The sequence below is a fragment of the Petaurus breviceps genome, unplaced genomic scaffold (assembly GCF_028583685.1).
Source record: "Petaurus breviceps papuanus isolate PSGF00001 unplaced genomic scaffold, PetGlider_PUasm1.0 178, whole genome shotgun sequence".
NCBI lineage: Eukaryota > Metazoa > Chordata > Mammalia > Diprotodontia > Petauridae > Petaurus > Petaurus breviceps.
This window is the reverse complement of record NW_027185777.1, coordinates 1,507,548-1,524,503: the sequence shown is the minus strand read 5'-3', so window position 1 is coordinate 1,524,503 and position 16,956 is coordinate 1,507,548. Positions and strand designations below refer to the sequence as shown.

Below are 16,956 nucleotides of genomic sequence, written 5' to 3'. Positions count from 1 at the left end.
TTTCTTTCTTTCTTTCTTTCTTTCTTTCTTTCTTTCTTTCTTTCTTTTCTTTCTTTCGCTTTTTGGAGGACAATTGGGGCTAAGTGACTTGCCCAAAGTCACACGGCTAGTGTGTCAAAGTGCCTGAGGCCAGATTTGAACTCAGGTCCTCCTGACTCCAGGGCCAGTGCTCTATTCACTCTGCCCTCTAGCCACCCCTGCAAGAGCTCTGATTTCATTCTGCAATTTCATCCTTCTTTCATTTCTTAGAACCACATTTCTGGGTGGTATGGCTACTTTCCCCTCTATACAGTATTGCCTGGCTGAGAGCTACTCAGTGGGAGCCCATCCTTCCATAGCCCTGGCTTGAGATAGGGATCACACACACACCTGCTCTTCAACGTCATTGTTACCTCCAGTTTCTCCATCCCTCAGTTCTTTCCCAGGTCATCCTTCACCCCTTCACTGGCTGTTCTTTCTTCCCTTCCGAATCTTGACCCCTTGGTATACTAGTTTAGTTCTACACTGTCTACTTTTTTTTCAAGTGCCTTGCCTCATTATCCTAACAGAGATTTTGCTCTGCCAAATCACAGCCTTAAATTATTCCTACAGTCTTTTTTTTTTTTTTGCTCCTTACATGCTGCTGAATTAAACTGCAAAAAATCATGAAACTATGCTGCCTAGGGCACTACAAAGTTTTGTTACATAATCTTACTGAGCTTTCACTGTGATAAGGCCATCTGTTTACACCTCTTTCATCGATTCTCTTTTCCATTCATCACAGTTGCTTTTCTAAAACTTCATTCATCCTTAAAACCTCCCATATTTCCCTCTACCCCAAACCTTCTCAACAAAGACTCTTAATATGGCCTTAATATTTCACTGAAAAATTTGAGACCAGTCACCAAGAGTTGCCCCTATATCTTTCTTCATCATCTCATATTACCCAGATGACTTCTACCTCTGTATTCTCCTTCACATCCCTTTCACTTTCATAGAAAAACCACTGTTAACGCAAGTGATCACATTCCCTCCTGTCTTCTGTAGTCGATTGACCCTTCTATCACCACCACTCTCTCCCTTATGTCCCTATTAGCTATCTCCCCTATCTTCAGAAAACCATCGCTTGATCCATCCATCCTCATGAGCTATTCTTTCTCTTCCCTTTTGTGCCTAAACTCCTTGAGAAGGCAGTCTGCAAAGGAGGGTTATCTACTTCTTTTACTCACCTTCTTGTCTTAACTATTTGCATGCTGGCTTCTGATCATTCAGCCAAAACTTGGTTCTTTAATGTTACTAACAATCTCTTATTTGCCCAGTCTAATGGCCTTGCCTTAGTTCTCATTCTTCTTGAACTTTCTGCAGCCTTCGTTTCCTTCCTACTCTCTTCTCTGCTGGTTTTCAGGATAATGCTCTCTCCTGGTCCTCCTCCTAACTATATGACCAGACCTTTTCTGTCTCCTTTACTAGAGATGTCTTCACCAGTGTCATTCCTGAAAACATTTAGGGTCTTTTCAGGCACTCTCTCAGGTTCTTTTCTACCTTTACTACAATTCCCACGATTTCATTTATTTTCTTTCAGCAGATGATTCCCAAGTCTATTTGTCCATACCTAACCTCTTTCCCTACTACTAGTCATGTATCTCCAACTGCCTTTTATATACCACGACATTTCTAAAACAGAACTCTTTGTCTTTTCCCTGAAACTGCTTTCCTGCTTTCTTACTTTACCATAGTTGTCGAGGTTCTCACCATCATCCCAGTCACTCAGGCTCTGCTCATGGGTGTTGTCCTTGAATCCTCACTCTTATATCCCATATTCAATGTGATGGAAAGTTCTGCTGCTTCTATCTTTGCAACATCTTTTCTGCACAATCTGTTATTTCTGATGCTGCCATCACCCTGATTCAGGTCCCTATATCTAATGCCTGGATTATTGCAATTGTCTTGTGGTAAATTTCATTGCCTCAGGTCTCCTCCTACTCTAGATCATCCTCCACTTACCTTTCAGAATGATCTTTCTAGGGGCGGCTAGGTGGTACAGTGATAGAGCACTGGCCCTGGAGCCAGGAGGACCAGAGTTCAAATCTTGCCTCAGCACTTAGAAGCTGTGTGACCTTGGGCAAGTCACTTAACCCCAATTACCCTACCTTCCCCCCTCCAGAAAGAAAGAAAAAAAGAATGATCTTTCTAAGACACTGGTCTGAGCATATCATGATTTTGGTCATGACCAAAATCTTCTATTTTATATGTTTTCTGTTTTTTTTTTTTTCCTGTATTATAGCCCTTAACAACTTGACTTCTTCCTGTCTTTCAGTTATTGAACCTTACTTCTCCTCACGTACTCTGTGTTTCTGTGATACTGTCTTCCTTGTTCTTCACAGAAGACGCCTCACTTCCCACCTCACCGTTTTCATTGGTTATCTCCCATGCTTGGATTTCTTTCCCTTCTCAGCTACACTTCTTGGCTTTACTCGTCTGCTAAAGCCCTGCCTTCTTCCACTGAAGCCTTTCCTGAACCTGTTTAATCTTAATGCCTTGCCCTTGAGATTGTCTCTTCCTGTTACATTGTGAGCTACTTAAGAGCAGAAACCATTTTGCCTTTGTTTGTATCCCCAGTACCTCCTACCACTGTGCCTGACACTTGACGAATGCTAGTTGACTTGACTTGATGCGCGTGTCTCCAGCACACACTCAACAGATCTCCCAGGTCATAGTCCCAGGGTGGGGAGGAACACTAAACCACTAACAAATTAAAATGTGCAGCCAAGGAGGAAGAGTGCTTGTGGTTGCTTGCAAACCACTCCACAGAGCAGTGACCACACCTCTCCTCAAATCAGACCTCTCTAGAAGAACCAAACACTTAAAGGTTCCAAGAATTAACTCTGAAAATAGCAATATGAAAAATCCCAAGGGTGGAACAGTGTCCCTTCCACCCCAGGAACAGAGCTCAACTTTAACATAAAATTAAAAGTCAAGAAATAGGCTAGAAAAAATAGGAAAAAAAAAAACAAAAAATTAACAAAATGAAAAGAACCTGACCATAGAAAGTTATTATGGTCACAGGGAAGATGAAAATACACAAACTCAAAAGAGGACAATAATGCCAAAATATGAAGCCTCAAAGAAAAATGTGAATTGGTGTCAGGCCCCATAAAGAAAAATCAGCTAAGAGGTAGAAGAATAAATAGGAAAAGAAATGAGAGTGATGCAAGAGAATCATGTAAGAAGAGTCAACAGCTTGGTAAAGGAAGCATTAAAAAAAATGGGAAAAGATACACAAAAATTTAGTGAAGAAAACAACTCCTTAAATTTTGTTGTTCAATTATTTTCAGTCATGTCCAACTCTTCCTGACTTTAGTTGGGGTTTTCTTGGCAAAGATACTGAAGTGATTTGCCATTTCCTTCTCTAGTTCATTTTGCATATGAGGAAGCTGAGGCCATCAGGGTTAAGTGACTTTCCCAGGGTCACACAGCTGGTAAATGTCTGAGGCCATATCTGAACTTGGGAAGTTGTCTTCCTGACTCCAGGCCCAGCATTCTGTCCACTGCGCCAGCTAGTAGAATTGGCCAAATGGAAAAGGAAGGACAAAAAATCACTGAAGAAAATAATTCCTTAAATATTAGAATCAGGCAAATGGAAGGTAATGACTCCATGAGATGTCAAGAAGCAAACTCAAAAGAATAAAAAAAATTAGAAGAAAATGTAAAACATCTCATTGAAAAAGCAACTGACCAGAAATTTAAGTGAAGAGGGGTAATTTTAAAATTATTGGACTACCTGAAAGCTGTGATTTAAAAGAAAAAAAGTCTAGATATCATTTTTCAAGGAAAACTGTTCTGGTATTCTAGAAGCAGAGGGCAAAGTAGAAATTGAAAGGATCTACCCATCACCACCTAAAAAAAAAAACGGCAGCTAGGTGGCGCAGTAAATAGAACACTGGCCCCTGGAGTCAGGAAGACCTGGGTTTGGATCCAGCCTCAGACACTTAACACAAAAACTAGCCGTGTGACCCTGGGCAAGCCACTTAATCCCAATTGCCCTTCAAAAAGCAAAAAAAAAAAAAAAAAGAAGAAGAAGAAGAAGAAAAAAACAAAATGAAGACTCTCAGGAATATGATAACCACATTCCAGAGCTACTAGGTCAAAGAGAAAATATTGTAAGCAGCCAGATAGAAACAATTCGAGTATTGTGGAGGCACAGCCAGAATAACACAAGATTTGGCAGTTTATTTATTAAAAAATCAAAGGACTTGGAATGTGATAGTCCAGAAGGCAACAGAGCTAGGCTTACAACCAAGAAATCACCTACCCAATGAAACTGCCTATAATCCTTCAGGGGGAAAAATGGATATTCAGTGAAATAGAGGACTTTCAAACATTCTTGATGAAAAAGACCAGAGATGAACAGAAAATTTCATTTTTAAATGCAGGAGTTAAGAGAAGCATAAAAAGGTAAATAGGAAAGAGAAGTCACAAGGGATTCATTAAGGTTAAACTATTTACATTCCTATGTAGGAAAATGATACTTGTAATTCTTAAGAACTTTACCACTATTAAGAAAGTTAGAAGAACTGTAAGTTGGCTAACAAGGAATCATAAAAAAAATTTGAAGGGTAAGAAAGAGGGATATACTAGGAGAAGGGGAATAGGAGAGATAGAATGGGGGAAATTATCTCACTTAAAAGAGGTATGAAAGTTACTTTAGTGTAAGGGAAGATGGGGAGGGCAGGCAACATGTGAACCTTACTCTAATAAGAATGGGCTCATAAAGGGAATAGCATTTATCTATCTACCCTATGGGGAAGTAGAGGGGGGCAGTGACTTATAGAAGAGAAGGTGACCTGGGAGAGATGGTAGTCAAAAGCATAACAATTGTGAGGAGGGGACACATGGTGAAAGGAGGGAGAGAGGGATAAATAGGAAAAATAGAATGGAGGGGAAGACACAGTAATCATAATTGAATGTGAACAGAATGAACTCACCCATAAAATAGAAGTGGATAGGAGAGTGGATTAAAATCAGAATTCTACAATATGTTGTTTACAAAGAAACACTTGAAGCACAGACACACATGGTGAAGGAAAGGGGCTGGTATAAAATCTGTTATGCTTTATCTGAAGTAAAAAAGCAGGAGTACCAATCATAATCTCAAAGCAAAAGTAAGAATATATCCCATTAAAGATAAGGAAACTACATCTGGCTCACAGGTACCATAGTCAGTGAAGTAATATCAAACATAAAATATAAACATACAAAAACAAAATATAAACATATAAGTCATGATATAGCATCCAAATTCTTAATAGAAAACTTAATTTAGTTACAGGAAGAAATAGAAAGTAAAATCATACTAGTGGGGGACCTCAGCCAGCCCCTTTCGGGACTAGATAAATCTAATTTTAAAAAATAAGTTGAGGAAATAAACAGCATTTTAGAAAAGTTAGATATAATAAACCTGTAGAAAGTTGAATGGGAATAAAAAGGAATATACCTTTTTCTCAACAGCACTGTTCACAAAGATTGGCCATGTATTGAGGCATAAAAATCTCACAACCAGAGGCAGAAAAGCAGAAATATTAAATGCACCCTTTTCAGATCATACTGCAATAATGATATTCATGAAAGATCCATAGAAAGATTAAAAATATCTCTAAATGCTCACATCAGTAAAATAGAGAAAGAACAGATCAATGAATTATACATGCAACTAAAAAAGCTTGGAAAAGAATAAATTAAACCTTCCCAATTATACACCAAATTGGAAATCCTGAAAATCAAAAAAGAGATTAATATAAATTGAAAGTAAGAAAATCATTGAACTAATAAAACTAGGGGCTGGTTTTATGGGGAAAAAACAATAAAGTTGATAACCCTTTAGTTAATTTGATTTTAAAAAGAAGAAAATCAAATTTCCAGTGTCAAAAATAAAAAAGGTGAATTCACCCCTAAGGAAGAGGGAATTAAAGCAATTATTAAGAACTATTTTGCCCAATCTTTGCTATTAAATCTGATAATCTTAATAAAATGGATGCATATTTGCAAAAATATAAATTACTCAGGTTAACAGAGAGGAAATAGAATGCTTAATCAACACCATCTTAGAAAAAATAATTTGAACAAGCCACCAATGAACTCCCAATTAAAGAAGAAATCCCCAGGCCAGTTGATTTCACAAGTACATTCTACTAAACATTTAGAGAACAGTTAATTCCAATACTATGTAAACTATTTGGAATAACCAGGCAAAGGTGCCCTGCCAAATTCGTTTTATGACAGAAATACAGTTTTGATACTACCTAAGGCAAAAAGACGAAAACTAGAGACCCATTTCCCAAATGAAAGATTAATGCAAACATCTTAAAATTTTATTTAGTATTTAAACCCCAATTACTTGTAAAAAAGAGTTTTTAACAATTCATTTTAAAAACTTTTGAGTTCCAAATTCTCTCCCTTGCTGCCCATCCTCACCTACTGTAAAGGCAAGCAATTCAATACAGGTTATACCTATGTAGTCATGCATAACACTACCATAATAGTCATGTTGTAAAACAAAACAGACCACCCCCTCCCCCCCAAAAAAAACCCTCCAGAAAAATAAAGTGGGAAAAAAGTATACTTGAATCTGCAAACACTGTCAGTTCTTTGTCTGAGGATGAATAGCATTTCTCATCATAAATCCTTCAGAGTTGTCTTGGATTGTTGTATTACTGAGAAGGGCTAAGTCATTCACAGCCAATCATCCTAGAATATTGTTAGTTCAAGTTTTTCTGAGAGCTTCCTGCTCATCATTTCCTATAGTATAGTAGCATTCCATCATAATCCCATACCACAACTTGTTCAGGCATTCCGCAATTGATAGGTAATACAAAGCATATTAAATAAAATACTAGCAAGGAAATTATGATTGTATATCACCAGGATCATACACTGTGACTAAGTGGGATTTACACCAGAAATGCAAGGCTGCTTCAGTATTAGGAAAACTATCTGCATAAGTGAACATATCGATAACAAAAACAACAGAAATCATATCACTATCAATAAACGCAGAGAAAGTTTTTGACAAAATATAATATCCATTCCTATTTGAATGCAAGAGAACTTAGTAAATGAGGCTTTCTTTAAAATAAATAATATCTATCTAAAATTGTCATGAGGGGCGGCCAGGTGGCGCAGTGAGTAAGAGTGCCGGCCCCGGAGTTGGGAGACCCAGGATCGGTTCCGGCCTCAGATACTTAACACCCACACAAAATAACTGGCCGTGTAATCTTGAGCAAGTTACTTAACCCCAATTGCTTTGAAAAATAAATAAAATTGTCATGAAACATCTGTAATGGGATAAAATAGAAGCCTTCCAAAGAAGATCAGGGTGTAAAGGATGCCTGTCATCAGCACTATTATTAAATATTTACTAGAAATGCTAGCTATAACAAAGAGAAGGAAAAGAAGTTGAAAGAATTCACATAGGCAATGAGGAAACAAAGCCATCACTGCAGATGAAATGATGATATGCACAGAGAATCATTTTTTTAAAAACTAGATGGGGCGGCTAGATGGTGCAGTGAATAGAGCACTGGCCCTGGAGTCAGGAGGACCTGAGTTCAAATCTGGGCTTAGACACTTAACACACCCAAAAAACCCTTGTCGTGTGACCTTGCGCAAGTCACTTAACTCCATTTGCCCTCCAAAAGCAAAAAAAACAAACAACTAGTTGAAATAATAACTTTAGCAGAGTTGCAGGATATAAAATAAATTTATATAAAAAATCATAAGCATTTCTAGATATTACCAACAAAATCCAGCAGCAAGAGATAAAGAGATTCCATTTAAAATTACAATGGTGGTGGTAATAACGATAATCATATACAATATAAAATACTTGGTACTCTACCTGCCAAAACAAACTCAGAAACTCTAAGAACACATTTACAAAAGGCTTTTCACACAATGTCACATCTAAACATTTGGAAAATATTACTTGCTTATAGTTAGGCTGGTTGAAATAATAAAAATGACAGTTCTACTAATGCCATACCAGTCAAACTACCAAAAAATTACGTTATAGGGCTAGAAAAAATCATAAAAATTTCCTCCCAAAGAACAAAATATCAAGAATATCAAAGGAATTAAATGTGGAAGTGGCCTAACTACCAGATCTCGAACTGTATGTGTGAGTGGTAGTCATCAAAACAATCTGCTACTGGCTGAAAAAATGTGGTAGATCAGTGGAATAGATTAGGTACCCAAGACATGGCAATAAATGACCATACTAATTTACCTTGAATAAATCTAAAGATCCAAGCTTTGGGGACAAGAGCTCACTATTTGACAAAAGCTACCAGGAAAACTGGAAAACAGTTTGGCAGAAACTAAGTATGTACCAATATCTCACACTGCATACCAAGATAAAGTCCAATTGGGTATGTGATCTAGACATAAAGGGCAACAAATTCCATGGACAAATTGAAGGAGAATAGAATAGTTTACCTGTCAGATCTATGAATTGGAAGAATTTAGGACCAAATGAGAGAACATTACAAAAATATAAAATGACTGATTTTTATTATATTAAAAGGTTTTTGCACAAACAAAACCAGGGTAGCCAAGATTAAAAGGAATGCAGAAATCTGGGGAAAACTGTTTTTAGTAAATGTCTTTGATAAAGGTCTCATTTCTACAATATATAAAGAATTGAATCAAATTTATAAAAATGCATGTTATTTCCCAATTGGAAAATAATCAAAGGATATGGATAGGTAGGTTTTCAGGTAAAAAAAAAATCAAACCTGTTTATAGTCATATGAAAAAATACCCTAAATTACTACTGACTAGAAAACTGCAAATTGAAACAAGTCCAAGGTATCACGTGACCTGTAGCAGATTGGCTAATATAACAGAAAAGGACAATGATAAATGTTGGAATGAATGTTTGAAAATTGGGACACTAGTACAGGTTGGAGTTGTGAATCAATACAACCAATCTGGAGAACAGTTTGGAACTGTACACAACGGGACAAAACAGCACATGCACTTGATTCATCAATACCACTACTAGATTTTAGGACCTATTTGTATGAAAATATTAATAGCAGCTTTTTGTGTGGTGACAAAGAATTGGAAATTGGGGGATTGTCTATCAGTTGGGGAATGGCTAAATAGGCAGGCTGTGGTATATGATTGTAATGGAATAGTATTTTACTGTAAGAAATGAAGAGCAAAATGGTTTCAGAAAAACCTGCAAGGACTTACATCAACTGTTGAAGAATAAAGTGAGCAGAAGCAGAACATTGTACACAATAACAGCAATATTGTACAATGATCAGCTGTGAATGACTTAACTCTCCCAGCAATACAGTAATCACAGAAGACAGTTCCAAAGGACTCATGATGAAAAATGCTATCTGCCTCCAGAGAAAGATGTGAGAGTCTTGATGCAGATTGAAACGTACTGTTTTTTCATGTTTAATTTTTGGTGGATTCTGTGCTTTATTTTGCTACATTACTAATATGTAATGTGTTTTGCATCATTGCACATGTATATTCTGTATCAATGTGCTTGCCTTCTCAGGAAGGGGGGAGGAGAGGAGGAGGAGAATTTGAAAGTGAATTTGAAACTCAGATTTTTTTAATGTTAAAAAGTTTTTACATGCAGTTGGGAAAAATATTTTTTATAAAAATAAAATCATATCCCCTTCTGTAAGAATAACAACTGTCTCAAAGGGCAGTTGTGAAGATCAAATGAAACGATACTTGCAAACCTTAAAGTGCTACATACATTTGTTATTATCATAATTCTACTATACACTACACCAAAAATAAAACTATAAAGTGGATTACATTGAATTTAATGTGGAACCTAATCCAAAATCTTACTTTTTAAAATTAATTTTTTTCTTTGTTGAATGTTATATGTCAGTTGATCAGGAAATTTTTCAGCATCCTGACTTACTTAGAGAGAGCTAAACTGGTTTTGGAGGGGTTTTGAAGCATCCTAAAGCTGAAAGACCCTAATATAATTGTATGATAATGTATTAGTCTCAACTAAGTGGGAAGCTGAAATTTGAATCTGAGTCTGCAGAATTCCACAATTAAATGAGTAAACCATCTCTGTATATTGATTGAAAGGGAAGATTGTGTGGGAAATCAAAATGAGATATATTAAAGCGTTTGGAGTTCCATCGTTCCCTCTGAATCATATTTCATTGTTATGTGTCAACATTTCTGTATAATATTTTCCACTTATAAATAATTGAATTTACCTTGGTTGGCTCAGTCAATTTGCTTCTCTTTTTTTAATGATTGAGTGAAAGGGTTGGGCTAGATCATCTTTAATGTCTTTTCTTTCTCCATATCATGAGATCCATGTGATCATATGAATATAATTTATATTTTCCTAATGGCTTAATATATTACATATTGTGTATGTACATACATATACAAAAAAAACTCATTTATATTTAGTGCTGTAGTATTCTAAAATTTTTCTTTCATTATTTTGTTAGAATGATGTTGCGCCTTTTATTATCCCTATCTTATAAAGAAGTGAGACACTGAAAGGCTTGATAGCTTTCCTAATGTAAGTGTCTTGAGGTAGCCTGACTCCATGAATTATTACCGTGTTTCCCCGATAATAAGACACTGTCTTATTATATTTTTTGGACAGAAAAACCCCAGAGGGCTTATTTTCAGGGGAGGGCTTATTTTAATGAACATTGACAGCAATTTTAATAAACAGGTAAATGTGAACAAAAAAATGTACCTTTATTCAATAATGAATTCAATAAAGAACAGGATGACGCGCTCACTGCTGCAGCTCTGATTGGATGCAGCTCGGAGCGTGGCATGCGTTTCACGGGGGGGGGGACGGTGCATACAGAGGGTAGCGTAATATAGCCAGTAGCGCAGGGGATCACCTTCACTACAGTAGCAATCTCAATAGGGCTTATTTTCGGGGGAGGGCTTATTTTAAAGGAATCTTACACAGTAAAGGGGAGGGCTTATTTTCGGGATAGGTCTTATTATCGGGGAAACACGGTAGTGCCTGTAATATACTTATACATGTTGGCATTTTTAAAGGATCTTAATTACTCTTAATCTCATTCAGGATTAGGATTTTTTAAAACTAATATTTTGTTTTTACTGAGCATTATTTTTCTCATTTTTATTGAGATTGGGACAGGGAAAAATTACTTGAAGCATGGATGTCTAATCCCGAGAACTGCTGCCAACGTTCAGGTGTTCAGATGCCAACCCCACCTCCAAGTGGCTACAATGCCTGGGACACACTTCCTTCTCCTCGAACTCCCAGAACAACTCGCTCTTCTGTCACTTCTCCAGATGAAATTAGTTTATCCCCTGGTGACCTGGATACAGCTTTGGTGCGTATTCATCTTGAAACTGATCATTGCTCTTATACTTGAACTTCTAAATGGTTATAGTTTCCTTTTGTTTAATGAGTTCTTATGAAAAAAAAATTGATAGGCAGTGGCCAAAGCAAGCAGGAAACAACATCAGAACATGTGAGATAGGTTATGTTTGACAGCAAAAAAGCTTATTATTGATGTGGAACTTATTTCTGAGTCAGGTATCTCTGCAGTAAGTCTATTTGCCCCTTAGAACTAAGATCAGAATTAGTCATTTTAAAACACCCCAAGAATAATAGTAATGAGAAAAACATGGTATACAATCGAAATGCTCTAACTCTGGGTTACCAAAACAAGTAAATGAAAATCACAACATGTCACTTGAATTATAGGTGCAACATCAGTCCTGAACATAGTAACTTCATACAAAAGTTTGGCCAGTTTAGTAGTGGTACCAGGTGGCACCGGGGATAGAGCCCTGAGTCTGGAATCAGGAAGATCCGAGTTCAAATGTGACATCAGACACTTAAGAGCTGTGTGACCTTGGGCAGCTTAAGTCATTTCACCTCTGTTTGCTTCAGTTTTTTTCAACTGGAAAATGGGGATAACGTAGCATCTACCTCCCTGCATAATATTGTAAGGATCATATGGCTAATACTTGATAAGACCTTGGTGCAGTGCCTGGAGTACAGCAGGTGGTGTACAGATGCTAACTGCTACTGTTATTGCTATCTTTATAGTTTATTAATTGTGATTATTACTGATAAATGACAGTTCTTCAAATTAATTACCTCAATAAGAAAAGAAACTAGTCATCTGGTAGGTCAGTAATCCTTAAATACTTCCTGTGTGCCAGGGACTGACAGCCTTTACTCAGTAAATACCTGACTACGTGGTTGCTTAAAGTCAGTTCTAGGTTAAAATATAAACTTGGGGGCGGCTAAGTGGCTCAGTGAATAGAGCACCAGCCCTGGAGTCAGAAGGACCCGAGTTCAAATATGGTTACACTTACAAAGACAGTTAACACTTACTAGCCGTGTTACCTTGGGCAAGTCACTTAATCCCAATTGCCCTGCCCTCCAACCTCCAAAAAGCAAAAAAAAAAAAAAAATATATATATATATATATATATGAACTTGTATTAAAAACAAGGATGAAAAATAATCATGAGCAGTATTGTCTGATATAGAGAAGTAAGTATAGAGCAAAACTGGTTTAGATAAAGTTTGGAAACATTTCCAGCTAAGAAGGTACAACATAAAGGACTGTTGGGTTTTGGTTTTTTTTTTTTTTACTATTTCAGCATAATTGGTTTCCTGTGTAATCTTATATATTTTATGTATTAAAAAACATTCTTGAGAAGATCAGAGGTTTCACCAGACTGTCAGATGGGTCCATGGTGTCCTTTGACATAAGTGAAAAACCCTTTTTTAGATAATAAGTAATTCTGACTAATAAATTAAAATTTTACCACAAGTTTTTAACAGTTTTTGGAGTTTTTATGAACTGCAAACCCATATATACTCTAATACTTTAAAAAAAGCACTAGTGAGTAAAATGAGTAAAAAACCCACTTGTTGTTCCATGACAGTTGAGTATTATGAAAAAGAATTTCGTATATATTTCCTTAAGGTCGAACATAATCTAGACTAAAACCAATATAGATGGAAATGTATGAAAAAAATAGAAATATTGAATAATAGAAAATATGTGATCACATTATTGTACTGAAAATAAAGATTTTTTTTTTTCTTCCTTACAGCCTTGACAGGTTTTCCAGGGCTTTGTGTCATCAATCATTTTCTTATCCTCAGTCCAGTCTACCTTCAAACATATTCAAGTATTTCCTTATCTCCCAAAAAAAGAAAACTTCCTTTGGCATTGCCGTTCTTTCAAACCAGTATCCTATGTTGCTTCTTGCCTTCACTGCTAAATTCCTGGAGAACATAGGCTATGTATGGTGCCTATGTTTCCTTCCTAGGCAGTCATTCTATAGCTCTCTCCTACCATGATCTTGCCCCATCATTTAGTAAGACTGCTCCCTCCAGGGGTATCAGTGACCCTTTTTTAGTCCTTATCCTTTTTAAAAGTTTCCTTCAGCATTTGATGCCATTGACTACTCCCTTCTTTTGTAGTTTTGATGTCCAAATACACATCCCACCCTCCTCCTTCTCACTTTAGTAGTTTTGTTAGCTCCTAGTTCTTGTCTCTCTCACTCTTTCTTCTTGGTCTTAACTGTTTTATTGTTGTCTTCTCCACCTCAAGTGTTATAGAGCAGCCTTTTTCCTCAGCTCATTTCTCTGTTGTTTTATACCCTCCCCCATTTATAGTCTATGTTTATGAATTTTCTTGGAACTCTGTATATGTGCCCAGGTTCTCTTCTCATCTAGCTGCTTAAGAACTGTCTCCAGATACATGTCTTGCTGGTATCTTAAACTCAATATGTCCAAAATAGAATTGATTATATTTTGCTCGTTGTAGCTTATTTTATTTTGCAGACATCACCTGCATCCAGCCCCACAATCTCCGACTTTTAAGTTCACTTTTGATGCTTGTTTTTCTTTTACCTCCTGCATCCATTCATTTTCTAAGAAGTATCAATTCTTCCTCTCCAGTTTCACCTAATTCGCATCTCCTTTTCTCCTACTCTCAAACTACCACCACACTATTTCTGGGCTTCACATCTCTTGGCCTATTAAATTGCCTCTTCCTCTTTCCAGTCTCATTTATTTTTCATTCAGCTGCCAAAGTTATTATACTCTCAGAATTTTTAGAAACTTCTTAAATATATACTTCTTTTCCTATTATTTCACTCCCTTATCTGGTCCCAATCTGCCTTTTAAATATAATGTTATTCTGTGCCCACTCATATATTCTAAATTCTAGCCAATCTAGACTGTTCTTTCCTTTTTGATCTTGTTCTGCCCTTTCTCCTCTTTTTGCATTTGGTTATAGGATCCTTAGGATACAGAGCTGTAAAAGAAATCTCAAATATAATCTAGTCTAACCTTTTTTACAGTTGAGGAAACTAAAACCTAGAGGATTTAAATGATTTGTCAAAGACACATATTCAGTAAGTACTAGAGCCAAGATTAAAATCCAGATCCTCCTCTTCTATAACCACCCTACAGATTTCTCATCTCCTAGCGCAGTGCCTGGCACGTAGTAGGTATTTAATAATAAATATCTATTAGTTGTTCAATTATATATTTACTTATTCAAAAACTGTAGTGCCATTACCTGCATTTCAAAAGAACATTGTGTCAGCATGGTGTGTTGCACAACTGAAATGTCTTGAATTATTTAACCAAAATGAAAGCTCTTCATTCTTTATATGAAAAGCATCTTTGGAAGTATAATTTTGCTTTGTTCATTCTTAGTATATTTATATGAAATGTACATACTCAGTAACTTGATTCAGAAAGGTACCCAGAGAAATTCTTTTCAAGACACAAAATGGGTGGAAGTGGAATAGAGTGTAATTATCTTTCTGAATGTTATTTTGGCTTTTTAAAAATGTGTCTCATTTTTTTATTTGCATGATTCCATTTCCTAATAAACAGTTTTTGGTATGTTATATAATATTAAAATTTAGATTTTTTTTTGTTTAAGTCATTAAATTTTTGCAATGCAAATTAATGCTTAAGTGTGACTACTCTACTTTTTTTTTTATTTTTTTAAGCAATTGGGGTTAAGTAACTTGCTCAAGGTTACATGGCCAGTTATTTCTGGGTGTGGTGCTAAGTATCAGAGCCCAGATTCAATCCCAGGTCATCTTGACTCTGGGGCCGGTGCTCTTACTCGCTGTGCTTCCTGGCTGCCCCACTACTCTACTTTTTGCTTTTCTGATATTTAACATCTAACATGATTAAGAAAGTTACCATATTTTAGCCCACTATACTACAATCACAAAGTTGGGAAGTGATCTCAGTGACTGTCTATTCCAAGTCACAGCTAAAAAAGAATCATCTTTGTCATATAAGTTGTCATCTAGTTTTTACTTGAAGATCTTCAGTGAGAGAAGAGCTCACTACCTCCCAAAGTAGCCCATCTCACTTCATTTTGGATACCTCTAATTTTTAATGAAGTCTTATCATAAGTGCCTAACACATAGTGATGGATTAACAAATGACAGAATGGACAGAGTGCTAGTCCTGGAGTCAGGGAGATTTGCATTTATACCCTGCCTAAGATACTTTTAACATTTGTCCCTGTAGTCACAGAGTCACTTCAGCTTTCACAATCTGTTTCTTATTCCCTAAAATAGGGATAATTAACAGTTGTTTCATAGAGTTATTCTTACACTCAAATGAGACACAAACATATGTAGCATTGAAAACTGTCAAGCACTATATAAAAGCCAGTTATTATTATTTATTAATAACATTAATGACCTAAAATCCTAAATGGTATCCTTAGCAAATTTTTAATTACACTAAGTCATGGTTTTATATATTGTATTTTTAACTTACTCTACAGTGTGACATTTGTATGTGCAATATTTCTGTGTTTGAAGACCCAGTGGATATGCCATGTGGACATGACTTTTGTCGATCGTGTTGGGAAGCGTGAGTATTATGTATAACTTAGTATTTCTTACCAAATAATCTCCCAATTTAATTATTAAGTACCTTACATTTAAAACCTTTATGATAATGACATTTTTACTAGTGTCATAATTACACTGAAATTCTTTATAATTTTAATTCTTATCAGAGGTGAGAATTTTTGTTTTGCTTCAAAAACACGGGTGCATTTTTAGTATTTTTCCATTTTGTTATATTTTAACGTGTTATATTTAAATATATATTATTTTTTTTAAAGAGTAAACATATATATTAAGAATTGCCTGAATATATCAAGAAACAGTTGCTAAAGTAAATGTCTTGAAGTAACATTTTCAGAGAAAAAGTGTGGTTCCAAAGAAGAATTAAGGTTTTTCTCATCAATGGTTCCTTATACCAGAAACATTATAGGTCCAGCTCTTACCTCCTAATTGAAAATATTACACACATGGGAAAGGGGAGATCGTTTTTTACTTTTGAAGTAGTTCAGGCACAAGGTAATAAAGGCAGTGGGAATATAAAAGCAAAGTACAACTGAGATAGAATGTTTTGAAAGAGAAAGGAAAAAACTAATACAGTTGAAGAAATCAAATATACTAGAGAAGGGGACATAAGTGTGAAATACAGGAGGCCTTGGGATTTGAAGAGGTTGAGATGCAAGGAAGGAATGACTCCTTCTTCCTCTGAGATTATCAGGGAATGATGAGAGTAAGGTAGAAACATGTGGAGGCAGAAATTAGTTCATAGCTATCTTCTCAACTTCCCTTGTACCATGAGAGCCAAGTGAAGGAAAAAGCGAATGCATAGACTGAAAGCTGAGGCAGAGGTCCCAATAACTAGACTTCTGAGCTAACAGAGGCTACAGGAGCAGAGATTGAATGGCCCTTGGTGACATTCTAAGGAAGGCAGTCACCCCCCCCCCCCCATAAAGGACTCTAGTAGCTCTACCATCTGATAAAGGACTGTTACCACCATTTGACACCTCCCTGACAAAAGGACATGCTGTCTTTTCATGCAGATTCCACCTAATTTCCTCTTCCCTTTGT

At 36.2% G+C, this 16,956-nt stretch overlaps 1 protein-coding gene across 3 annotated transcripts in view; it reads left to right on the top strand.

Moving 5' to 3' along the window:
• Positions 1–16,956, top strand: part of ANKIB1 (ankyrin repeat and IBR domain containing 1) — a 149,450-nt gene that overhangs the window by 81,534 nt on the left and 50,960 nt on the right. For all 3 annotated transcript variants that reach the window (XM_069086162.1, XM_069086160.1, XM_069086161.1), the window contains exons 6-7: positions 11,152–11,360; positions 15,825–15,913. In XM_069086162.1, coding sequence (XP_068942263.1) covers positions 11,152–11,360; positions 15,825–15,913 — 298 coding nt within the window. The remainder of the gene's footprint in view (positions 1–11,151; positions 11,361–15,824; positions 15,914–16,956) is intronic.